The sequence below is a fragment of the Sceloporus undulatus genome, chromosome 1 (genome assembly GCF_019175285.1).
Source record: "Sceloporus undulatus isolate JIND9_A2432 ecotype Alabama chromosome 1, SceUnd_v1.1, whole genome shotgun sequence".
In the NCBI taxonomy this organism is placed as follows: Eukaryota; Metazoa; Chordata; class Lepidosauria; order Squamata; family Phrynosomatidae; genus Sceloporus; species Sceloporus undulatus.
The window spans coordinates 273,109,298-273,136,035 of NC_056522.1; the positions used below are offsets into that span (position 1 = coordinate 273,109,298).

The following is a 26,738-nucleotide window of genomic DNA, read 5'->3' on the forward strand; positions in this document are numbered from 1 at the left end:
TCCCACGTCCCCATTTAATCATCAACCTAACCTATCATCAAATTTGTTTTATTTTTTAAACTGCAAGGTAAGTGCCTGCTGTGAAGAATCTGCATGGCACTTTGCAGATAAAATTGCTCAGATCTGCTCTCACGTGGATGCTGCAGTTGATACAATTCTGATGGATGTAACCTTGGCTCCTGCTTGCCCTGTGCTACTGGATATTTTCAATTTGTGTAGCCCAAGAATGTGGACAGGATCCTTGGAGAGGTGAGAGCCAGCACATATGTGCTACACCCTTGCCCTTCCCAGCTCATTAAACTGTCCAGAGCGGGAGTGGCTGAGTGGGTGAAGAGGGTAGTCAATGCCGCCTTACAATAAGGCACAATTCCAAGTTGCCTAAAGGAGGCAATGGTTAGACCTTTGTTGAAAAAGCTAGAAACTATCCCTGAATCCCCCTATAATAAAAAGTCCCTGAATCCCTCTATAACAGATAATTATTGGCCAGTGTCTAACATTATTCTCAAACAAGGTATGGGAGCATGTGGCAGCCTACCAGCTCTAGGGGGTCTTGGATGAAATAGATTACCTAGATTCATTTCAATCTGGTTTCAGGCCTTGTTATGGAAAAGAGATAGCTGTGGTCACCTTGATGGATGATCTATAAGACAGAGGCACTCCTGGTCAGTCAAAAGGCAAATAATAGGGATTCAGCCTGTGTTACATGGGGTTAAATGTATGTATGCACCTCCAAGTCACCTATCAACTTATAGTTTATACTTTCCTTGAAGATGTAGGTTTGCAGTCTGGTTGTACTCCTGATTTTGACTTTGAGCCTGAAGGCTCAGGTTTCTGCAGTGGCTAGGAGTCCTTTCACACATTTAAAGCTTGTTTGTCCACTATGCATGTTCCTTTAAACACTGGATCTGATCAGGGTGGTACATGCCTTGGTTACATCCTGTTTGGACTATTGTAGTGTACTCTACATGGGGCTGCATTTTAAAAGTGCAGCCCCATGAAACTTCAGCTGGTACAAAGAAATGCAGTCAGAGTGTTAACTGGGGCAGGTTACAGAGACCATACTACATCCATGTCACAATAGATCCACATGCTGCCAGTTTGTTTCCAGGCACTAGTAAAAGTGCTGGTTATGACCTATAAAACCCTATATGGCTTAAGTCCAGGCTATCTGGCAGACCAGATCCTCCTATATAAGACTATCAAGGCACTGAGATAATCAGGAGAGGCCCTTCTCTGTTGCATGAGAGTCACAAGCACAGTTCATGGGGATGTGAGATAGGGCCTCCTTGGTAGCTTTCCCTAGATTTTGGGACTCCCTTCCAAAGGAAACCAGAATGGCTTCCTTTATGCTGTCCTTCCATCAACAGGTAAATCCCTTTTTATTCTGACAGGCTTTTGAAACAGAAGGTTTTTGAAGAACTAAGGGTACTGTATTGTTTTAAACTAAGGTGTTTTTAATAGCTTTTTATCTTTTTAATTGCTTTTTTTTCTTTTAAGTGTAGGTTTGAATTGTTTTAATACTGTGAATAATGTAATTTCATTTTGATATTAATTGTATGTTTTTAGCTACACTGTTCTTTAAAAATTGTAAGCATTCTTGAGTCCCAATTTTGGGAGAAAGACGGCATACCAATAAATCTAATAACAACAACAGCAGCAGCATCGAATCTTTTTAGAAGGTTGTTAATTAAAACAGTAGCGACATGGCCTAAATTTATTCAGATAGCTTCATGGCTGAAGGAAGATTTAAATCCAGAACTCTACAGTGCAACATACTATCCACTGGAGCATACTTACTCCAATACATGAAAATGATTTGCTTCCACCATCAGTGGGCAACGTCTATAATTGTAGCAGTGCTTATAAGGGAGGGAAATAGGGTGCCATGGCCATGTGGCTATGTATACTACAATTTACTGGACTGGGATAAATTCGAAAGGGAGAACTGTATGTGGACAGTTCTCCCAAACTTGCCTCGGTGTGTGTATACAGTACAACTCTATGGGTTGTGGACCGGTGGATTGGAATAATCCAAGGGTAAACTGGATTTTCCTGTCAGTGCAAATTTGCCCAAAGGCAGAGAAGGGATAAATACAGGCAAATGTGGTTACACATACTTCCCTCTAGAATAGATCAAAGAAAATAATAGTACCACTCTATTCTGCTTTGGTCAAACCTCACCTGGAACACTGTGTCCAGTTCTGGGCACTGCTATTCATAAAGGATGTTGAGAAACTGGAGCATGTCCAGAGAAGGGCGAAAGATCGGGAAATCAGTCTTGTGAGGAGCTATTTAGGAACTGGGTATGTTTTTCCTAGAGAAGAGACAGTTAGGCAATGTGATAGCTTTGTTTAAACATTTGAGGGGATATCACATTGAGGATGGGGCAAGCTTGTTTTCTGCTGCTCTAGAGAATAGGACAAGGAACAATGGATGCAAGTTACAGAAAAAGATTCCACCTCAACATTAGGAAGAACTTCCTGACAGTAAGAGCTATTCAGCAGTAGAACACACTCCTTCCTCGGAGAGTGGTGGAGTCTCCTTCTTTGGAGGTCTTTAAACAGAGGCTGGACAGCCATCTGTCAGGGATGCTTTGATTGTTCGTTCCTTCATGGCAGGGGGTTGGACTGGATGGCCCTTGGGGTCTCTTCCAACATAGAATCATATGATTCTGTGATTGTAACATAGGTCAGAGCTGGGAATGAAGATTAATAGATACACCAAAGGCCACAAAAAAGTGTGAAGACCTATTTCAAGGAAAAGAGACATAATATAAATTTTCATGAAAGGATACATTTTCAGGGAAAGAGTTCTATCATTATCCTTCTCTATTTTTTAAAAAAACTACTTTTGAGTATTTCCAACAAATATGTCATTTTCTTTAAAGTTCCAGTCATAGAGGAAGGAAGGGAAGACCTGCAGGCAGGTACGAGAAATGTTAAAAACACCATTTTGCCTTTACGCAAGACTCTGGGCACCGCTTGCTTACAAGTGAAATTTGAGCACAGATCTATCAGTAAGGAAGGCAGGTGAGTACACACCTTGTTTAGAGACAACATGGTTCAAACTAAGTCCCCCCCCCCCAAGAATTTGGAACTAATGTGTCACCAGTGTAGTTACCTGTAACACACTGCTTTGGAAATATAACTCAATTACACCCTCACTGCAAAAAAGAAAAGAGTAATTTAACAAGTAGACATTGCTCTGTGAGTGTGTGTATGATGAATTCCTTTTAGTTAGTGAAGTTTCTTTTAGAAAGTGGAATGTTTCAAATTGTATGTCACCTGGTTGTGAATCCTAAAAGTGTTTTTTAAGCAACAAAAAGCAAAGTAAATTTCCAATGCAAAAGAATCCTAATAATTTGATTACCCAAAATCACTAAAGTATTACATATATTCACACTGGTTAGCCTAATTCGTAAGATTTAAAACTACTAAACCAGACTTTATATTAAAGAGATAGGCACTTCTTGAATGACAAGTAGTAAAATCCTATCTATACATGTCGAGGAAGTACCATGTCCCAATATGGGGGGGACTCATTGTCAGTATGTTTAGAATGACACTCTTTGGGAATTATAAATAATTAGAAGAGGAATATGTTTTTATTGGGATTTTGTCATCTGTTATTAAATGCAAAGGAGAAATGCATAGAATTATTATAGAAATAATAGGAAACTAATATACAAGGCAACACAGAAGAGGCAAAATCCAAGGATAGTGCCATTAAGACTCAATGAAATGAATGAGACTTGTTAGTTACAAATAATTTAAACTCCATTGATTTCAATGGGTCTACTCTATGAAGCATTAATATTGTATTTAGTCCCAAATCTTTCTTTGTATTCAATTGATAAGCATGAGAATATTCTACTGAACTCATCTTCCAGAGATAGGAAATCATCTTCACTATGATTGTGGTTATTTTCCCCTTTTCGGTTTGCTGCAAGGCAGCATATTGAGAAAGATAGCAAGATAACAGAAATGCTTTAATCTGTCCATATTCTTTGTGGAATGCAATTAAAATTTCCAGTTATCAGTTAAGCCTATATAACTTTAAAGAGTAGCTCACCAACCACAGATGGAAGACATTTCCCACACATTAAGCAACCTGTTAAATTCAGTGATGGTCCATTTTAGTGTAACAATACTGTTTGCATGACAATTCATTACACTATTTTCAAATAAATGTTTTAATAACTATCCAAATCAGATCATTTGATCTTCTAATTGTTATTCAATAAAACCATGATCACTCCTGTTCCCTTTAATCCTAAGTGTGACAGAATTTGCCACAGATAAGACTTAAGGCATGCATGTTACCTGTAAATAAGCCTTTGAAATCAATTCAGAGTGCATCTATAAGGTAGAAATAAAGCCGTCTGACACCACTTTCACTGGCATGGCTGCATCCTACAGAATCCTGGGATTTCCAGTTTTATGAGGCACAGCACTCTTTAGCAGAGAAGGCTCAAGACCTTATCCCAGGAATCCAGACTGGAGCTACAGCACCTGAAGTGGTATCAAACCACATTGTTTCTACAGTGCACCCTCAGTCAAGGTTTTAAAATGACTAAGAAAGTTTTCTTCTTTTTCCAAGTAATAAACTTGAAAAGAATCAGCAGCAGTTTACTGTTCTGACTCAATGTGTTACAGCTATACTATCTCACTGGATTTTGCAGACCATCGTTGCAACAGCACAACAGTAATGTTATTCTATGTAAAGGTGAGCATCCCACATGTCTACATGAGGATGCTCTTCTCACCCACAGATTACTCAAGGCCCATTTCCTGTGAGCCCATTAACGTTGATGTGGTTGACATATTAGGAACACCTTGCATAAGGCATGAAAGGCCAGGCTGTGAAACTTTCAAATGTACAATACCAACCACGCTTGAATCACAATATAATGAGGGAGCTCCCATTGTGTTCCCTGTATACCCACCTCAGCAAGTAATATGAGGAGCACCTGACAGCTGTTTCAAATATGTTTGCATCCCAAAACAAGAGTAGCTGCTCTGGCCAATGTATGCTTGAGAAAGTTCAACACACAATGGTCTTTGTCAATTCTAATACTGTGCTATAGCTGATAAAGAAACCTCAGAATTGTACTGATATTGGAGACTCTTTTTGTTCTTGTTATTTTGAGGGAAGTCCCTTTCCCCCAGGTACCGTAAATGTCACCACAAGGAAGTTGTCCACTGGCATTCATTTGCCTATTCACAAAGGAACTTTGTATAGCATCCTAGCATGAGTCTTCCAGATGCTAACTTGTTAGACCAGTCCCACCTCCATCAATTTAACCAAATCAAGACTTCTCTTGCCTTGGCAACCCCATTTTCCCCAGTGCTCAAGATGAAACCTGCATGATAATGTCAGGAACAGCCATGGTCACACTACCCCATCATGACAACCTCTTAACTGAAAAGCAAACAAATCCCATATCCCCTTGGTCCACCTTTTTGGTGGTGTAGTGGTTTGGGTGTTGGATTACAACTCTGGAGATCAGGGTTCAATTTCCTGCTTGAGCATAAAAAACCACTGGGTGACCTCAGGCAAGTCACACATCACAGCCTCAGAGGATGGCAATGGCAAACCCCCTCTGAAGAAACTTGCCAAGAAAACCCTATGATCAGTTGTCCTAAGTTAAAAATTGACTTGGAGGCACACAACAACAACAACAACAACAACAACCAGGGGTCAAAGATGCTGTTAGAGTAACCTGTGGTGCAAACAAGAAACTTGGGGTGACACCTAACCACCCAGCATCTGAGCCAGCAAACCAGGCCTAGGACAGCTTGGTGCCCAGACCTCTTTCCTCAGTGAGCCCCACAGGTGCTTCAAGAGCCCTTTGCAGCTTGGTTTTCCAGACTAACACAGCGGGTGCATCTACGCTGTAGGAATAATGCAGTTTGGCACCACTTTAACTGCCATGGCTCCATCCTGAGGAACCCTGGGACATGTAGACTACCCACTTTCTACCTTTTAAGTTCCTTGGCTTCATCCTACAGGACCCTGGGACTTGCAGTTTGGTGAGGCACCAGCACACTCTTTGCCAAAACTACAGATCCCGGGAGATACCACAGGATGGAGCTGCTGCAGCACTTTAAAGTGGTGTCAAAGTACACTGTCAGACATGGCTGAGAGGGGCTGCTGGGTGGGCTGCCTTTGGATCCCAGGGCCCCCTCCTTACCTTCCTCTGGCAATGGTTCATCGCTATGATCACTGAAAGGCAGAGCAATCCTGGTGGCCTCTGCTGGGGAGCCTTCCTCCTGCTGCTGACAGTCCTGGAGGGGGAGCTTGCATAGAGAGCCTGCAGCAGCAGCACAATAGCCCTGGTCCTTGCTCTGCTTTGCTTCCCTTCTTTGCTGCCACAATCTCCCCGCCCCCTCCCTTTAGGAAAAAAAACCCTAGTCCCCGTTCCCATAGTAACAGGTCCCGCCTCCAGGGGCGCGTGGATTGGAGGAGCCTGCCCTCCTTCGGGGCATCGCGTAGGGTTAGGATTGGGCCGCCGTGAGGCAGCCAAGGTAGGCTGTGCTTGCCAGGGGAATGGGGACGAAGGTGCGTTGCGCGCGCTAAGGTACGTGGCGCTAACAGGGAGTGGGCGGGGCCTGTTTTGTTTTACCTCAGAGACAGAGTCCAAGGAGGAGGAAGAGGAGGGAAGCATGGAGATTAGGAGGAAGGGCTGGCAGAAGACTGGGTGCTTCCCTCCCTGCCGCCTTTGCCCTAATAATTCAGTGGTTTCCAACTTCATGGCTTTTCACTCCTGCTCCCAGAATCCCTAATTTGTTAGCCAACATGGCTGGGGATTCTGGGAGTGGAAGCCCCAAAAGAGTTTGGGAACCACTGGATTATTAGGACAAAGGAAACACTGTCCCTCACTGTTTTTTAAGTTATTTTTTTTCCTTCCTTGTTACAAAGCCACACTGCAGAAATAATCCAGTTTGAGACCGCTTTAACTGCCTTGGCTCAATGCCAGGGAATTCTGGGAACTGGCTTTGTGAGACCTTTAGCTTCCTCTGCCAGAGAGCTCTGGTGCCACAATAAGCTACAATTCCCAGGATTCGCTGTCACTAAACCAGGGCAGTTAAAGGGTCCCAAACTGGGTTATTTCTGCAGTCTCTTGTGGCCCCAAAGTTCTCTGGCAGAGAAGGCTGAATGTCTCACAAAACTGCAGTTCCCAGGATCCCTCAGCATTGATCCAGGGCAATGAAAGCAGCCTCCAACTGCATTACTTCCGCAGTGTGTTTTGGACCCTTGGGCATCTTGCTGTTGGGTCCCTTATTGAACAGCTGGGTTTCCCCAGACATACAAAGTACAGTAACATCCAAAATCCACAAAACAGACCATGTGTGTCCTCGCCACAAAGAAGGACAAGGCATAGCAAAATGTAGGACATTACCAAATACAACTTTAAAAAACACTCACATAAATATAAATTGCTTCTGAGTCCTGTTCCAAATGTAGGACATTCTGGAATTCCTCCAGGTCCTGGAAAAGGAGGACAGCTGGTCACCCTGCAAAACAGGGATACCTTTATGGGAACAACCAAAATGTACCAAATACAGTTTTGGAAGCTGGAGCTGGGTGCCCCTGGGCAAGTCACACTCTCTCAGCCTCAGGGGAGGCAATGGCAAACCTCCTCTGAACAAATCCTGCCATGAAAAAACCCATGTAGTGTCCTTTAGGGTCACCATAAATTGGGAATGATTTGAAGGCACACAACAACAACAACGAGGTCACTTAAACCCCCTGGGTGCCCCTGAGCAAGTCACACTCTCTCAGCTTCATAGATGGCAAAGGCAAACCCCCTCTGAAGAAACACGCCAAGAAAACCCCATGATAGCATCACCTTAGGGTCACCATAAGTCAGAAGCAACTTGAAGGTACACAACAACAACAAGAACAACAAACAAGGTCACTAAGGCGACTACAGGTTGAGCCTCCCTTGTCTGAAAAGCTTAGGACCAGAAGTGTTTTGGTTTGGGGGGATACTTGCACATCCATAATGAAATATCTTGGAGAGGGGACCCAAGCCTAAACATGAAATTCATTTACGTTTCCTATACACCTTGTACACATAGTCTGAAAACAATTTTATATGTTATATTATTAACCACCCCACCCCACTGTTTGCCATCTCACTTGATGAGCTGTGTGTGTGTGGGGGGGGGGAGGGGAATTAAAAGCTTGGCACATTTTTGTGACTTTATAGTTAATCCTAATAAAAGTATCGCAAAACTTTTTTCTTGCAACATGCTTTTATATGGTTACCTGTCAGGAAACTCCTCCAGATGTCAGATCTTTCATAAGAGGAATGTCTTTTTAAAAGATCGTGAATAACATTATTCCAAGGTAAGTCCAGCCGTCTTCAAAGGTGCTCACATTTGGTGCACATAGGATGGCTTTTGTGAGCAACAGGTTTGCATGAGGGTATGGCCATTGAACTCAGCTGTGCTTAATTCTGAGTAGACATGCATACGTTTGTCCTGTTAATCATGACATTTGATAAACATTTAAAAACAAATTACCAGTAATATTTGTTTTCTTTGCAATTGTTCCTTATGACAGAAGAATTATTAGGTATTGTCAGAGGAAAGAGAACAAAGCAAAAGACCTACTAAGTGTTATACCTGAATTAATACAAAGTCCAAAAATCAATGGAAGTAGACCTCTTGCTCAGAATGGGAGTGTGATGTACTTTGATGTGCAAACATTCTCTTAAAGATAGTTTTTTTGTGGGTTTTTCGGGCTATGTGTCCATGTTTGAGAAGAGTTTATTCCTGACGTTTCGCCAGCATCTGTGGATGGCATCTTCAGAGAATGCTTGCCTGGAAAGGAGTTGGGTATGTATATACTGTGTGACCCTGGGTGAGGAGGAGTGATTCCCATGTTAATCTGTGTATTGTTCTGTTGTTGATGGCCTCCTCAGGGTAGGAGGAAATGCAAAAGAGGATTAGTGTCTGCTAATTGGTGATTATTGTCTGCTGGGAAAGCCCCTGACCCTAAGTGGTTTCTCATTTGCATTTGCTGAGTCCTGGTTTTGGTGTTCTTCAGGACTGGTAGCCTAAGTTTATTTACTTTGAGGGTTTCTTCCTCTTTCCTGTTGAAGTTGCCCAAGTGTTTGTGGATTTCAATGGCATCCCTGTCCATCCTGACAGGGTAGTTGTTGACATGGTCCAGAATTTCAGTGTTTTCAAACAGCATTTTGTGCTCAGGAAGGTTTATAATGTGTTCTGCTACTGCTGATTTTTCTGGCTGACCCAGTCTGCAGTGTCTCTCATGTTCCTTGGTTTGTGTTTGGACACTGCATTTGGTGGTCCCTATGCAGACTTGTCCACAGCTTCAAGGTATGCAGTAAACTCCTGCACAACCTCCAAATGGTTTACAAACCAACCAAGAAAATCCAGCAAATGCTGCACTCAGCAAAGGAGAGGAGAGACCCTCTCACAGCCGCATCATTAGATTCACCATCACTCTTCCAAAATGATTTATTTTATCATTATTACCATTTTACTGGTTTAATGTTGGATAGTTAAACTGAGCTTCAATTTGTTGTTTTTTGAGTGCCTTCAAGTCTTCTGACTTACAGCAGCCCCATCACAGGGTTTTCTTGGCAAGATTTGTTCAGAGGACATTTGCCATTGCCTTCCCTTGAGGCTGAGATAGTGTGACTTACCTAAGGTCACCCAGTGGGTTTCCTGGCTGAGCTGGGAATCATACCCTGATCTCCAGAGTCATAGGCTAACACTCAAGCCACTACGCCATGCTGGCTCAGAGCGTTGATACTCCACCCCAAATTCTTAATACATACCATAGTCTGTCACAATTTGTAAATCAGTTTTGAAACTTGGAAACAAGTTCAATCAGTCATTGATACTGCCAGTTAAACTATCTGATACCTGCAAATACGTAGGCCAGGTCTCTTAAAAACAAAAAATACTTGTCAATTGCATATGCATATATTTTTCTCACACATCAATAATAAACAGTTCAACACCCCATTATTACAAAAATTCCCAGACACTTCATAGAATTTACTAACAAAACCTATGGTATAGCCATCTACATTTCAGCATGCATGCTTATGTGTAAATATCCCTAGAACAGGTTAGTACACAGTCTTCTAGGGCAGATAACATCTAGCTCTGCCTTTGTATTACTGAATCAGGTGACTGAGTTACTTTATTCATTGAATTACAGCTTGGTAAAATGTATCCCAAAACATCATATCACCTCTTAACCTCCTCCAGGCTAAACATCCCCAGCTCCCTAAGTTGTTCCTCATGGGGCATGGTTTCCAGACCCTTCACCATTTTAGTCACCCTCCTTTGGACACACTCCAGTTTTTCAACATCCTTTTTAAATTGTGGTGCCCAGAACTGGCATATATCACATTAGAGGAAAAGCAAATAAATATACCTCTGTGTAGGAGTGATAGTATTGGCCCCTATAACATTGCTCCCAGAGTAGGTGTGGGGACAGAGGTGGCATCTGGGTTTTTGGCTGGGGTTTGTCCCTGAATTACTATCCATATTATGTATTGTAAGTGAGTACAGTAGTTGTTTTAAGATTTGGAAGCTGTCCATAGGGCAGTAATGGGCTATGTCCCAGAGCTTGTGAGAGGGGTGTGTTATTCTCCAGAACTGGTTGTAACTCATTGATTATGTATTTGAGTGGTCTCAGCTGGGGACTATTCGTGATTACTTAGGGGTGTTCTGTCATTTTGTGTTTTTGGTCTGTCTTGTAGTAAATGGTTCCTGAGTATTAATTTTGCCTTGTCAATTTGTTTCTTCACCTCCTTAGATGAGTATTGTAGTTTGAGAAATGCCTGTCGTATATCCAAGAGTTTTGTATCTCTGTCTGAGCAGATGGGGTTATATTTGAGGGCTTGGCTGTAAACAATAGATTTGGGAGTGTGTCCTGGATGGAAACTGGAAGTATTTAAGTATGTATAGCATCAATGGGTTTTCGACAGACCGTAGTGCTTAGAAGTCCACAGTGGCACAGTGGTATCAAGACAGTGAATTTGTTGTATAGCAAGTAGCAAATACATTTCTATACCACTTACCAGAGCACTTAAGCACCCCCTAAGCTGTTTACAAAGTGTAAGCTAATTGCCCCCAACAATCTGGGTACTCATTTTAGCGACTTCAGAAGGATGCAAGCCTGAGTCAAGCTTGAGCTCTTTTGCTGGTATTGAACTCGCAATCTTATGGTTTGTGAGTGAGTGGCTGCAGTACAGGCATTTAACCACTGCATGACCAGGGCTCCTGTATGGTTTGTTCCCGGCTCAGGTTGATGGATGGGTGGAAGTTGTTGGAATCTTCACAAATGATTGCTTTATGTGTGGTCAAATTACAAAGATGTCATCAAGAAAGCATAGGTAGAGGACAGGCTTTGTGGTGAGGGAGTGTTGTTCCAAGCCACACATGAAGATGTTTACATGGTGCCCATGGCAGTTCCACTGACTTCGAAGTACATATTATTCCCAAAAGTAGGGATGCCATATCCCGGCGGCTCCCAGGACAATCCTGCTTTTGGAGGAACTGGGCCCGGCCCGGCCCGGTTCCCCCTAAATCCTGGGTTTGGGCCCAGCCTCTGGACTGGGCCCACTCATGCGGCCATTGCTGCGGCCACTAATGCGGCTGGCGCTGACCAGCCACCCACCTCCTCCTCCTCCTCGACCGCGCTGCCCTCCTCCTCCTCCGCTCCTCCTCCTCCTTCTTCTGCGCAGCTGCTGTGCCACCTGCAGCACTTGCCCAGGCAACGGCCGGCAGCAGCGCGTGCTTGCCCCTCTTGCGCGCCTGTGCACGGGGCTTAAAAAGGAGCGCACGTCCCCAAAGCTGTCTGGCCAATGGCAGAAGAGCGGGGGCTGGCCTGTTTCCAGCCCAAGTCTGCCATTGGCCAGTGAGCTTTGGAGAAGGAGGAAGAGGAGGAGGAGGACTGGGAGGAGGAGGACCGAGGAGGATAGGCCTCTGGGCCAGGGGTGGGAAAAGCGCCATTTCCTGGTGCAAAATTCAACCAATGATGAGGAGGAGGAAGAATTAAGAGGAGGAGTAGGAGGAGGTGGTGGGTGCCCATTTCCTAAGGTTTATTTCCATCAAAGTGTCTTTTTTGTGTATTTTTGGTGCTTTTAATGCTAACAGGTCTGCCTTGTTTTAAAAATGATAGTGATGATGACGGAATGGAGGGTGGTGGTTTGGCCAGAAAGGGAAGTACATTTCTGCCATCTGTCTAGGAATAATGCCAAAATGTCCTCCATTTTGATCATGCCTAAGAAACATGCATTTATATTAACATTTTTTAAAGAATCATCAAATGTTTTCGTGTGTCCTCCATTTTTAAAAATGTGTCCTACATTCGTCCCGGTTTGGAGGTCCTGACTTATGGCAACCCTACCCAAAAGTGAAGTCGTTATAAATACAAAGTGGCAGAGTTTGGTCTCTAGGTTTGCTGTAGCGTCTTTCAGGATGCTACATCCATTGTAGCCCATCTTGGTGTGGGACACTGGTGTATAGAGATTCCTCATCCATAGTGGCTATTGTGGTGTTCTCTGGGAGGTTGTGGATGGACTGTATTTTCCTCAGGAAATCAATTGTATCTTCCCTCTTCCTTCATCCTTTTAATGCTGTAAGAGGCTAATAGTACGGCTACTTCTTTGAATACCATGATAGTGGTTCATTTTCAAGAGGAATTATGAAGAGCTTTATATGCATGCTACCCTTGTGCTATTTAAGCTCTCACATGGACAAATCCTGTAATGAAGCAAAATACAACAAAATCTACTTTTACTGACCAACCAAAATGCAGGAAATGTATAATGCAAGCTTTTGAACCTTTACTACCAGATTTATCATCAAGCAAAGATGTTAAAAAACATACAGGTGGAAAAAACAGGAGAAGATGTTAGTGTCAACATATAATGTTGCCAGATTTTGTGAAGTTGTAGTTAAAACGTGCCAGGCAATGACCTCCACAGTAGACTAGTACCAATCTTGTCTTGCTATACTGGAATCCGAAAAGATGCTTTAAATACTGTTTTTACCTTCATTAATTCTGTATCCCCCTTTTTATCTGTGCTGGCCTATGACCGTAATAATGATTCTATACACTATATTGTTAGTGTCACAAGCCTGCATGCCTTTTCAGATGTTAGTATGTTGTCAGTTAAGATAGTATTAAGGGATTTCAGCACAGGCAGAGGCCAATCCTTCTTGGCAATGTATGGGCCAGGGACAACAGAAAAGTAACTTCCCTTGAGAGACCTATGTCCCTGTCCGGACTCCTGTGTGAAGCTAACTGCTTCTTTCTTAGGAAGAGAATATTGAATTTCTCAAGGAGTCTGTACTATTATATGTGGAAATAGTTTTAGTTGCTATACATGGAAAACTTGCCAATTGTAATCCAATGAAAAGGGGTTTTTTTTGGAGGTAAAAACTTTTTAAAAACAGTTCCAATCCATTGCTCCCTCTTGTTAAAGCTTCCCCTGTTGCAGCAAAATTTGGTATCTTCAAATCCAGGAGACATATTCAGGGGTAGCAACGTGGCCATACAGCAGAATATAACATCCACAAAGAAGTGATAACTTTACTGGTTAATGAAAATGCAGAAAATCCACCGTGCAAGCTTTTGAAGCTTCACTCACATGGCCACTGCCTGTACTGAAAACCCACAATACTATCTTAATTGACAAGAGTGTAACATCTGAGACAGAATGTAGGTCTGTGACTTTAACATCTCCACCTTTTCCCCTCTGGTATGCAGTAGCATCACTATAGGGGTGCGGGGAATACAGATTGCATCTGGTGACACCCTAGAAGAGGGGTGATACCAGGCCAAGTGCACCCCTAATCCCTTCTGTGCAACATTTTACTCATTAATAAAATGGTGACAGCAAGGAGGGAGTGCCCCTTGCTGCTGGGTGCTAGTTTACTAATGAGTAAAATGGCGCCAGGGAGGGTGACCAGAGCACCCTCCCATCCTATCCTGTCCTTTTGGGTGCTGGTTTACTCATGAGTAAACCAGAGCCCTTTGGCCTTACTCCCTGGAAGTCCCATCCCCTGCACCAGGTGACACCCCAATCAGTAATGCCACTGCTGGTATGATTTTTAACACCCTTGCCTGATGAAGAAGCCGGTAAAGCTTTGAAAGCTTGCATGAAGTATTCTCTGCACTTTGCTTGGCCAATAAACGTATCATTCTTTTGTTGTGTTTTGCTGTATGGCCAACAAGGCTACCCCTGAATGTGTTTTTTATTTTATAATGAAGTAAAAGACTTGTATTGAGGGGAACAGAATTGGAAGACAGTTCTGTGCTTCTTTCCCACCTCCTCTCCTGTCCCTGACTCCTTACAGGCCCTATTTTATATGTGTATATGTGATGCATGCAGCTTCAAATTATCTGTCAAATTAGAAAATAAGTATAGGACATTGATATACTATATATGACAACAGCAGTGTGGATGTTATATGAGTCCAGATGGAAAATAAGTGAAAGTCTGGTTAGTAAGGAATGGTTGCATAAAGTGTTAGATTTTGTAGAAATTAATAAGCTTACCTGTATTTTAAGAGGGGACTCTTCGGAGAAATGTAAATAAGAATGGCAACTGTGGATCACTTTCTTACAAAGTGAATGAGGAGTTAAGATATACTAGAAATAGTTAAACTAGTAAATTAGAAATAGTGTAAATTAATCACAATTCAGCTTCTCAAGTAGGAAGGGGGGGGGGAATTAGGCAGTGACAGATTTTGCCAGGACAGAGTTCAGGAAGTCAGTTTATGTTTAAAGGTTAGATGTTTGTGTTATTGAATGTTTTGTATTGTATGAATGTATGATTGTACGACTGTATTGTCTCTTAAGTGATTTTAGGACTCTATAAGTATAAAAAAACAGAAACAGAAACAAATTATTTGTCAACTTAGGCAGGTCCCATGAATTTCATAGAGCTTTCTTGTTGTTGTGCCTTCAAGTCATTTCTGACATATGGAAACCCTAAGGCAGGCTTTTATTGGCAGAATTTGACCAAAAGAAGTCACCCAGTGGGTTTCCATGGGCGAGCAGGGATTTGAACTCCCACTGTCCTAGTCAAATCATTATATCACGTTGGTTCTCTAGTGTTTTCTTAGCCAAGGAAAGCTCAAAAGTGGTTTTACCAGTTCCTTCTTCTGAAATATAGCTTACACCACCTGGTATTCATTGATGGTTTCCCATCCAGGCACTAACAAGGGCTGACTCTGCTTAGCTTCTAAGATTGGACAGGATCTGGTGCCTTTATATAAAAGCCATCCACTCACAGTGGTATTATATAGTTCAGACACCAGATGGCACTGGATTTAGTCATATGAGTGGAGCGGAGTCCAGAGTTCCCTGTCTGTTCTGTTCTTGTCAGAAACAGAAAACAAAGTTATTTCCAGATAGGCAGTTCTGTTAGTTTGATGCAGAACGACAAGAGTCTTGTGGTACTTTGAATCAAAGATTTATTATGGTACAGGCTTTCGTGGGTTAGAATTTCCATTGGATGTATGAATGTTACATATTTTGAATTACAGTTTATATTATGTAGCCTCTTGTCTTATGTGCCCTCTAAGCTTTCCATCTCTCTCATTCTCTCACAGAAACACACATCCCTTTTGTCTGGGTGAGGGGCATATTATTCCATTTTCTGCAGGGTCACTCATCAGACATTTTAAAATCAAGTCTCCAGACTTAGGTACTACTACTGGGAGAAATCCTTTCAAGTCACTGATCAAGCTGCTACTAACAAGCCCCTCTTCTCAGCCTTGTTGATGGTTTCAAAACCGTGGAAACAGAAATCAGACAGTTTCAGTATCAGCATCTTCGGTATTGATTCAGCCATCTCTATTACTGGCCACAGTTCCCATGGAGCTTCCAACTTTTGCTGTTTCTTCACCACCAGTGGCTACCCCACTGGCTACCGTTCAGGGCATTCAGTACCAGCAGCCTCTTCCACTCACCACGCAAAGACCTTTTGATCTTCTCAATCAAAGTCAGGGTATTATAGGCCGCTTTCAGTCTCAACTGAGCAGAGGTCAAAAGAGAAGAAGAGCAGCATTCAGTATGGAGCAGCAATCAATACTGACTTCTGACACTTTAAACCTCAGTAGTGACAGTAGTGTCCAGTATTACACCACCTGCCTCTCAGCCCAGTTCCCGTTGCTACTGACTGTACCAGGTGTCCAACAAGGGATGGAGACTTGTGAAACAGCAGGTACCATCTCCTCCACACTCTGCCCCAGAACCTACTGTCCCTTTACCATCATATATATATATATATATATATATATAGAGAGAGAGAGAGAGAGAGAGAGAGAGAGAGTGAGTGTTGGAAGATAGCACAAGGGCCATCCAGTCCAACCCCCTGCCATGCAGGAACCCCCAATCAAAGCAAACCCGACAGATGGCCATCCAGCCTCTGTTTAAAGACTTCCAAGGAGGGAGACTCCACCACTCTCCGAGGGAGTGTCACTCCTCTCTGAGACGTAAATGTTCCCATTCGCATCTCATCCATTATATCAAAAGCCACATTGGATTCTTCCAGGGTAAAGTTTATCTCCCAGTCAACAGAACATGCACACCCAGAAACAGAGTTTATCTCCCAATAAGCAGAACATACACACTCAGAAATACACTACAGCATCCACAGTGTTCTGCACTTACTGTACAGAGACTTTGGGACCTTTTGGCTGCAACAACAGCATTTACATATCTAGCCCACCTCAAATTTCAGCCCCTCCAGCACTGGTTCCTCAGGCACTGCAACCCTCTTCAGAATTGCCAATGTAAGAGATTTCTTCTACCACCCTCTGTATATTGTTCCCTCCTCTGGTGGACAAGTTTCTCAAACCTACATTCCTGGCTGCCATTCCAATAGTCAGATCCATCCTGTGTAGTCACCACCAGTGCATCTCTGACAGGATGGGGAGCACATTGTGCAAGTGTGGTGGTTGAGGGTCATCGGTCAGTGATTAGTCTCGACTTCATATCAATGTCCTGAAGCTTCAGGCCACTATCAAAGCCTTTCACCATTTGAAAGGAAGTTATGAAGAAGAGTAGTACAGGATACTTCAGACAGCACTATTGCCATCTGTTATATCAACAAACAAGGTGACACTCCATGATTCTATTCAAACTCATTATAGTCTTTTGGAATTGGTGCACCACGAGTCACATTCATTCTGTAGCCATCCATCTAGCGGGAACATAACATTTTGGCAGATTTGCTCAGTTGTGCTCATATTCTCCAACATGCATGGTCTCTATCAAACTGGGCCCTCAAGCTCATAACATTGGTTTGGAGCACATGTCACATGGACCTATTCATGGCCATGACCAACAAGAAATGCCCCAGTACTATTTCAAAGCAGGGATAGGAGATGGATCCCTGGGAGATGAGTTCCTTCAGAGATGGTCAGGCTGTCTAATGCACCTATTCCCCCCAGATCTTAACAGAGATTGGTCCAATGCCGTTTTGATAGCTCAGTATTGCCCAGACAACCATAGTTTGCACTGCTTCTCCAGTTGTTCCAAGGATTGCTACATTCAACTACCGGCATAACTGGATCTGCTGTCTGACTCACACGGCCTGTTCTTCATCCAGACATCAAGATGTCGAGATTAACAGCATGGAGGATATTCCCATGACTTTGCTGAGGCTGGCAACAGTTCTGGCGGCCTCAAGGAAAGCACCTACCCAATAGTCATACAATTACAAATGGAAATGCTTTTGTTCCTTTGCATCATCCAGATCTGAAAAATATCTTCCCATTACCATATCTACAGTTTTGTACCTGTTGCATCTTCGTGAGTGAAGCCTTACATTTTCTTCTTTAAAGTTGTATGTCGCTGCAATTGTAGCCCATTAATCAGTGTCTCCATTGTCCACCACTCTATTTTCAGTAAACAGTTTCTTTAAAAGCTTGCAGCATCTTTACCCAACAGCCACAGCTCCAGCGCTGACGTGGTTGCTGTCACAGCAAATGAACAAATCATTTGAATTTCTTGTATCTGTAGATGAGCATGTGCTCATACTCAAGGTAGTCTTCCTAGAGGTGATTACTTCTGCCAGATGGTCAAGTGAACTCACAGTACTTCAATGTGACTAATCTTATATTTCCTTGTCATCACGATGTTTGTTATTTTCTGGGGGGAAATGAATGGATTATGGAATATTTTCTTTAAGAATGATTAATAAAATATTTAAGACAATTACTTCTAAAAACTATATAGCAGGTAGACTTTTATGTAAGATTATGGGCACAATCCCACATCATTATATTTCTTGGTCATAGTTTCCTTTTCTGAGTTCTTTTTCTATGCATGTGTGCTCTATGCCCACTTGGTACTATACAGGACTAAATCCTGATGCCCCCCCCCCCTCATTTTTATTGTTTACTTTTTCTAGTTTATGAGGAGAGGGAAGAAGAGGTTAGTTTAGGTATTCCTTGTTATTCAGATCTTTGTAGCTCAAAAACTAACATTTCAAACAGATGTTTTTGTTTCTGAATAAACTTTATTTTTAATATATAAAATTTTATGTGTAGCCAATTTAGAAAAATGCATTTTATGGTCCTGTAGTAACAAAGTGACATTTAGCATGTGAAGCATGCTAATACTGCATTTCCTCCCAGTGTTTCTGAATATTTGTAATTTTGCCCAAAAAAGAAAAAGAAAGAAAAGACATCACCACCACTTCACCATCAAGGAAATTTACATCTTTAAGTGCTGTGTACCATTTTTTAAATTACTTAATGTACTTTCACACTGGCAACAGCTGGGGTTATTATTTATATCAAAGTAGGGAAATATACATTATCTGTTATCTTCATAATCTTAAATGTTTCAGTTAATAGCCAGGTGCAGTAAACATGATCTATTTACCAGTGAGAGTAAAAATTTGGAGACTGCCAAATGTTTTCCCTTTCTTAAGGAAGGAGGAAATAACACTTGGAAAAAACATAATGTATACTTGTTGCTAAAAAAAATCTACAATTTGTTCCCAAATGTGATGCTTAATTTAGAACGCTTTCACAGTTGTAGTTATTCTGTGTTTATAGTAGTATGGGAGAGATAGACAATTGCTGCAATTTCTGTCACCAATTTACCATGAGGTGTATATTTTGAAAAAATTATGTGGTTTTTTGGATGGATAGCCACACAAAGATTTAGTACAGTTTCACGAAATGTTGTTGCATTTCAACTTCTTGGCAATTTCATTAAGACTTTATTCCAAATGTTTAGGCAACAGTGTGGTTTTGCAGTCATGACATCACATCTTGAAGAAAGTACAGTAGTCACCCCCTTACCTGTGTGGGGTACAGTCCAAGACCCCCAGTGGATGCCTGAAGCTGTAGATTGTACTGAACCTTATATCTGTAATATTTTTATATTTCGATTGACACAGAGTGACCAGACATCCTCCTTTTCCAGGACATGTCTTATATTTCAACCTTCTGTCCAAGAGGAATTTCAAAATGTCCTGTTTTTAGCATGACTAAGAGGCATGCATTTATATTTATATTAGTGCTTTTAGCTTTTCTTTGGTAATGTCCTACATTTTCCTTGAATGTCCTGCATTTTGCAGTCATAACATCGGGTCACCCTGGTTTGAGAGTGGTTAACTGAAACCACAAAGAGCAAAACTACAGATAAGGGGGAACTAGGCATGTGCAAAGTTTAATTAAAAAAAAAAAAAGCTGCTGGACCCTAAGCCTGTCAAGGAATTCGTCTTGTACAGATAGGGCTCGTTCTCACTGTGATTTAAAGCGAATTGCTGATTGGTTTATAAGACTGTCGTTCCCATTTGAAAGCAGTTCTGATCCTAGTGTGATCAGTTTCAATCACGATGAAGCGAGGCAAATGCAAAAAACACTCTTTCCTGACACTAGTTCTTTGGTGGTTCTTTTGGAAAGAATCAATTCTCTCAGCGCTGCCTTTGTATTTGTGGTGTGACCTCTAGGTGCATTATTTTTTTTTTAAAAAAAAATAAAATTCATAGATTTGATTTATTGATTTTGCAATTACTTGCAAAGGAAAGTAGTTGCAAAACCAATGAATTGAATCTTCGATCAATTTATTTTTTAAAAGAAAATCTATAAATGCCATGGAGCCTTTTGAGGGTTTTAGCACTGTGCTCCTAAGCACCTCTTTGGGGGAAACACCTCCTGAGTGATGCGCAACCAAGAGTCCCAGTGCCTGCCAGCGCCCTCTCCCCACCCAGAACCTGGGCTGCCACTTATGTCACTGATGACGCACAGATGATTGACTAGTGTGGATGACAATTGTGCCAAAAAAAGAAGTGATTACAAGGACATAATGAAAAGATCCACTTTCATAGTGGGAACGATGGACCTTTTGGAATCGATTTACCAACATGAAGCGAAGGTGAATCCGAAACCGGTTTAAAAGGTAAGTGGGAATGAGCCCAAAGTTTATCACTTAAGAGGAATGCCTGTATCGTATACACAAGTCAACTGTTTCTTAGAAAGTGGACATGCTCTAAAGTCACATGGGGCAGTTAGAAGATCAGAGCATTTTGTACCAACTCTCTGCAGTCAGTGTAGCAGTTGTACAGTATATTATGCCATCATCATTCCGTGATGTATATACAGTTGGCCCTTCAATATCCACAGATTCTTCAGCTATGGATTCAACCATCCATGGCTTGAAAATATTTAAATATGTATATAAATTCCTTAAAAAAAAAGAATAAAAGGGAAAAAAAGAAAACCTTGATTTTGGCATTTTATGTAAGGGACACTATTTTATCATTCTTTATTCCATAGTATTTAAAGTGACTTGAAAATCCATGGACTTTGCTATCCATACAGGGGCCTGGAACCAAACCCCAGCAGATACTGTGGATCTGAAATCATTACAACAGTCAATGCCCTGCAGCCTGACTATTTAATTCCTGATGGTGGAAGCCATCTATATTGTTAAATATTCTGCCTATCTTCCTAATGTTTCAAGACTGAACATCTGAAAATGAAAACTTATACCAAGGCTGAGAATTAATGAACCTTGGAAGTTAAGTTCTCCGTACATGTGAAGCCAATTAAGAGGGCTCCATAATGATTGTGAAAATGTTTGACTGCAACTATACTACTGCCCTGCAGTTTAAATAAGGCCAGAAAGTAGACTTAAAGTAAGGAGGGAATAAGATGGCAGATTCCTCTTCAAAGAACAGCTCATAATGCTTTGACTCTTGAAACAGAGTGTGTGTATCCATTAGCAGTACAGATTGTATTTCAAGCTCAGGATTGTGGAAAAAGGATAAGAAACTTTCTTAAGGGTCTTTCTTTCTATGGGCTTTCTCAGTGGTTATCTTCAGACAGAACAGCAAGCAAGGATTCTGGAGATTTGTGGCCCATTCACTCTTGCTTTGCTGTTTCCACTGACAAAATAAATAACAAATGGAAGCCTGAAGATACCTACCCTCAAATGGTTGGTGCCATCTTGGAAACACTATGCCAGAGGAAGAGTTGACTGCAGCAGGGAATAGCAAAAGCAGAGGACAAGGAGGAAGTGCCTAGCATGGGCTTGGCAGTCAGCAACATTTTTTCAAAATTTCAGCAACAACAACACCCCTAAGTCTGTTCATGAACACCATTCTGTATTTTCTGTATGTTTCCAAAAAAGAAAGTTACACTGTTATAAAGCTCCCCAAAATGTTTTGTACATGCCTCTACTATTCCTTCTTGGCACCAGGAAAGTCGGGGAGAAAGCAAAACAAAACAAAACATCCATATTAAATAATTACTCTCTTTGATTCCCCCCCCCCAAAAAAAAAACCTCCAGGAAATGAAATTATTGATATATTATTGGGTATGTTAACAACTGATACAGAAGAGCATGGCTCACACAATTTCCTGTTTTGCTGAAAGAATGCTGTGTAAGAGCTGTTTTGTTTGAAAATGCTGTAAATCACGTTAAGTCCTGTGCTGGGAGAATGATGAGAATGAATAAAAAATAAATAATTCATCAAACTAGATTTAGAAGGCCTTTTGAATCTGCTAACTTTTTAACAACTTCCTGTAACTCCCTGTGAGATTAGGCCACATAAAACTGAGATTAGGCTACATAAAGTACTGTATACTGCTAAACTTTTACTGTAATCATAAACATCAAAGGAAATAAATTTGATTTTTAATCCCCCAGATTCATTCTGAATTTGCATGAACAGAGAAGGACACAGAAGAGATCTGTTTCATAGGAGAGGAAATGTAGTACAAGGAACAGGGTTACAGTTATTCAAAGATCAAGCAATAACCTTGTCACAAAGTTAAAACACCACTCTTTATTTGAGATTTCTGAAGAGATATTTGAAAAGAACATTCAGTATCTGTAGCAATTAGCCATTAGCAAAGCTTAAGAACTGACAAACTGTCCATATATTTAATAGGAGGACTATAAAAACTACCTCTTGTTTTCACATGGTTTATTACACCATCCTGTAACTGCTTTCAGAAACACTTCAGCCACTGTTATAAGTGTCAGTATATTAACATAAGTTATTTTCTCTATTGGTCTCAGAACTATGAGAAGATGCAAAATGTTGTTAGGTACTAATAATAATAAGTTTATTTCTGTTTCCCGCCTCTCCCAAGGATCGAGGCATGATTACATCAATAAAATAATACAATAATACAAATACAATTGATAAAACACTAATACTGAATTTACCACATTCTTTAGTTCTCTAAAAACAGTTCATCAGTAGCCAATAATGAATAGTCAAGAGTGGAACATCATCATAAGCTTTTATATGGAGTCCGATGGATAAGCCCGCTGGAAGAGATCCATTTTGATTGCCTTCTTAAAGGCCTCTAAGGCATTGATAAGACGAATCTCTTCCGGTAGACTATTCCATAATTTTAGAACCGCAGCTGTAAACGCCCTATGGGAAGTTATCTTTAACCTAGTATTATGATGTTTCAATAAGTACTTCCCTGATGTTCTGAAAGTGTGGGGCGGATTGTGTAGGGAGAGGCGTTCCCGCAAGTAACTCGGGCCTGAGCCATGTGGGCTTTAAAGGTGATAACCAACACCTTGTATTGCGCCTGGAAGCTAATTGCCAGCCAGTGAAGAGATTTTAACACTGGTGTTATATGGCCAAACCTAGATGTGCCGGTGACCAATCTGGCTGCCGTGTTTTGGACCAATTGAAGCTTCTGAACTTGGTACAAGGGTAGCCCCAAGTAGAGCGCATTACAGAGATCTAAACAAGAGATTACCAGTGCAAGTACCACTGCTTCAAGGTCCTTTCGGTCCAGGTAGGGACGCAGTTGGTGTATCAACCGAAGCTGATACCAAGCACTCCTGGCCATCGCATCTATTTGAGATGACAACTGCAGAGACAGATCCAGGAGTACATCCAAACTGCAAACTTGGTCCTTTAGGGGAAATGTGACCCCGTCCAGGACTGGTTGACAAATCTCCATCCCTGGACTTGAGGTACCTATCGCAAGTAACTCTGTTTTCTCTGGATTCAGCCTGAGTTTGTTTTCCCTCATCCAGCCCATTACCAACCCGGGACAGGAATTCAGAGGAGAGATGCCATCCCTAGTCATTGCAATAGTCGGAGACATAGAGAAATAGATTTGAGTGTCATCAGCATACCGATAACACCGCACCCCATGTCTCCAGATGATCTCACCCAGCAGCTTCATGTAAATGTTAAAAAGCATGGGGTACAGAATGGCGCCCCGAGGGACGCCAAATGTCAGCTCTCTCTCAGAAGAGCAACTGTCGCCCAGCATCACCATCTGGAATCTGCCTGAAAGGTAGGAACGGAGCCACTGGAGTGCAGTGCCCCCAATTCCCAACTCCCTCAGGCGTTCCAGAAGGATACCATGGTCGATGGTATTGAAAGCCACTGAGATGTCCAAGAGCACCAGCAGGGTTGCCCAGACGGAGATCATCAGCTAAGGGAACCATGGCAGTCTCAACTCTGTATCCCGCCCTGAAACCAGTTTGAAATGGGTCTAGATAATCAACTTCATCCAAGACAACCTGGAGCTGGAAGGCAACTGCCCTCTCAATCACTTTGCCCAAGAATGGTAAAAGGCAGACTGGTCTGTGGTTATTTCTCACCAGGGGATCCAGGGAAGGTTTCTTTTTTTTAAGTGTGCTTGTTCTTTAACTGTTGCAGGAACCCTATTCATCTTGGATTTTACAATTATTTAAATACATTCCTGTTGCAAACCAAAACATATGGAGGAAACCAGGTTGCCTGTCCCTGATGTAGTTCATGAGAACTCTGCATAAACAATATTCCTGATATTTCCCAACTATGTTATATATATTGACATGAATATGCATGATTCAGATTGCATAAATCACTCAGTATTCATGTGTGTCAGGCTGTGAAAATCTGCACTTCTCTTTACACCTTGGGAGGGAAGACAGTGTGTGGTCAAAATCAGCCTCTGTTTCATTTCCCATATTACCTGTAAAATATTTATGAGAATAATTTTCCATGTGCACTGTATCATGGGGAAAATATTGTGTATCTATTATTATTGTTGTTGTTGTTATTTACCGGCCTCTCCTCATGGATCAAGGTGGAGAACAACAACAACAATAACAATTAACACAATATCAAAGAGAATACTAAAAGATGGGAATTTCTCAACAGGAAGATACTGAAGACACAATTTCAAACAGTTCCCATGAGGAGGAAAAATAGGAGGTGTATCAAGAAACCAGGATGGGTTTTTGATCTGGAGAAGAGATGGTTAACAGGCAATATGATAGTCTTGTTTAAATATTTGAAGAGGTGTCATATTGAGGATAGAGCAAGTTTGTTTTCTGCTGCTCCAGAGAATAGGACCTGAAGCAATATATTCAAACTACAGGAAAAGAGATTCCACCCCAACATTAGGAAGAACCTCTTGACAGTAAGAGCTGTTTGATAGTGGAATACATTCCCTCAGTGTGTGGCAATGTCTCCTTCTTTGGAGGCTTTTAAACAGAGCCATTTGTCAGGGGTGCTTTGATTCTGTGTTACTGCATGGCAGGGGGTTGGACTGGATGGCCCTTGTGGTCTCTTCCAACTATGATTCTATGGAATGGCATCAGTTAAAGCACACGTCAATTTAAAAGGACAGATTAGATGTGTAGATATTAAAACTATCCACATCTAAAATTCATCATTTAAAATTCACAATTTTGAAATCATCTGGATAAGTCTGCCTGAAGAGACTAGTCTTCAATGCTCTGTTAAATTCAGATAGCGTATTCTGCTGATGAATCTCTTGTGGCAGGTCATTCCACAGTTTAGGGGCAGCTGAAGAGAAAGTCTGCTGGTTGACAATTGCCAGCTTAGTCCTAGCTGACTGGTCATAGATTTATAGACTCTCCCAGAGACAGTGGGAGGGGCCAGGCAGCTCAAGTGGTCAGCTGCACCATCAACCCATTTCACACTCTATGAAGCAAAATTACAACAATGCTCTACTAATAATTTGTTGTTCTGTGCCTTCAAGATGTTTCTGAGTTATGGTAACCCTAAGGTGAATCTCCCATGGGTTTTTCTTGGCAAGATTTGTTCAGAGGAGGTTTGCCATAGGCTTCCCCTGATGCTGAGAGCATGTGACTTGTCAAGGGGTCTCCCAATGGGTTTCATGGCCAAGAGGGAATCGAAAACTAGTTTCCAGAGCCACAGTCCAACACTCAAATGACTTACCTACAATACAATGGATTTAATAAAAACATTAACAAGTGGGCCTATTCAACAAGGCCATGGGGGAGAATGGGGTATGTATCACGCTGTGTCACTGGGTGCACCAAGGTATACAAGTAGATAACTAATCATGAGTTCTAGTGGCGAGTCCAATGGGCTGGTGACTGTAGAGGACAAAGGAGGCAGTTGGAGGCTGCTGGTGGCACATCTGTCCGCTTGTACATAGATAAGTACAGAAATAAGGGGGCAGAACAGAAAAAAATAATGGTGTGGTGTGGCTGATAGTTGCAAATGTTCCATTTTGGCAGGTCTCGCCTTGCAGCAGAAAGGGCAGTGCAGATTTAATATTGTACATCGTAAAATTCTTTTTTATCAAAAGTGAGTACGATCTATGCAACACAACCACTGGCAGATCTTTTGCAGTAGTTGCAGGAGGTCAGACTTCTCCTGTTCCCTTATCTGTTGGAGTTCCCCAGGGCTCTGTTCTGGGTCCCCTTCTGTTTTCTCTCTACACACTGTCCTTAGGAAAACTCATTAGCTCTTTTGGCTTTTCCTACCACCTGTATGCTGATGACACCCAGCTGTATCTTTCCGCCCCCGACCTTTCTCCAAGGCTTGAACAGCAAGTCTCGTCTTGCCTCACAGCTGTCTCGCAGTGGATGTGCCATCAGGGTTTGAAGCTCAACATGTCCAAGACGGAGCTTCTTGTCTTTCCTCTTAAGCCCACCCTTCAACACTCCTTTTCTGTCTCTGTGAACAACATTTCTATTCAACCAGTCCAGCAAGCCCGCAGTCTTGGTTGTATCTTTGACTCTTCTCTGTCGTGTATCCCTCAGATCCAGACCACAGCCAAGGCTTGTAGATTCTTCTTGTACAATATTGCCAAAATCTGACCATATTTCTCCGCCTCTACTGCCAAGATCCTGGTCCATGCCCTAGTGATCTCACGACTGGATTACTGTAACGTCCTCCTGGCTGGGCTTCCTCTTTCTCACCTCCAAGGCCTGGACCAAGGCAGATGGACTGGAGGGAGGGC

The 26,738-nt window shown here is 41.9% G+C and overlaps 2 protein-coding genes across 2 annotated transcripts in view; one reads left to right on the forward strand and one right to left on the reverse strand.

Annotated features, from left to right (window-relative positions):
• NUCB2 (nucleobindin 2) overlaps positions 1–6,397 on the reverse strand; it is a 51,617-nt gene extending 45,220 nt beyond the window's left edge. The window contains exon 1 of the mRNA XM_042461329.1: positions 6,194–6,397. Within this exon, the coding sequence (XP_042317263.1) occupies positions 6,194–6,214 (21 nt within the window). The 5' untranslated portion in view covers positions 6,215–6,397. The remainder of the gene's footprint in view (positions 1–6,193) is intronic.
• LOC121927575 (phosphatidylinositol 4-phosphate 3-kinase C2 domain-containing subunit alpha-like) overlaps positions 1–26,738 on the forward strand; it is a 376,515-nt gene that overhangs the window by 279,370 nt on the left and 70,407 nt on the right. The window lies entirely within an intron of this gene.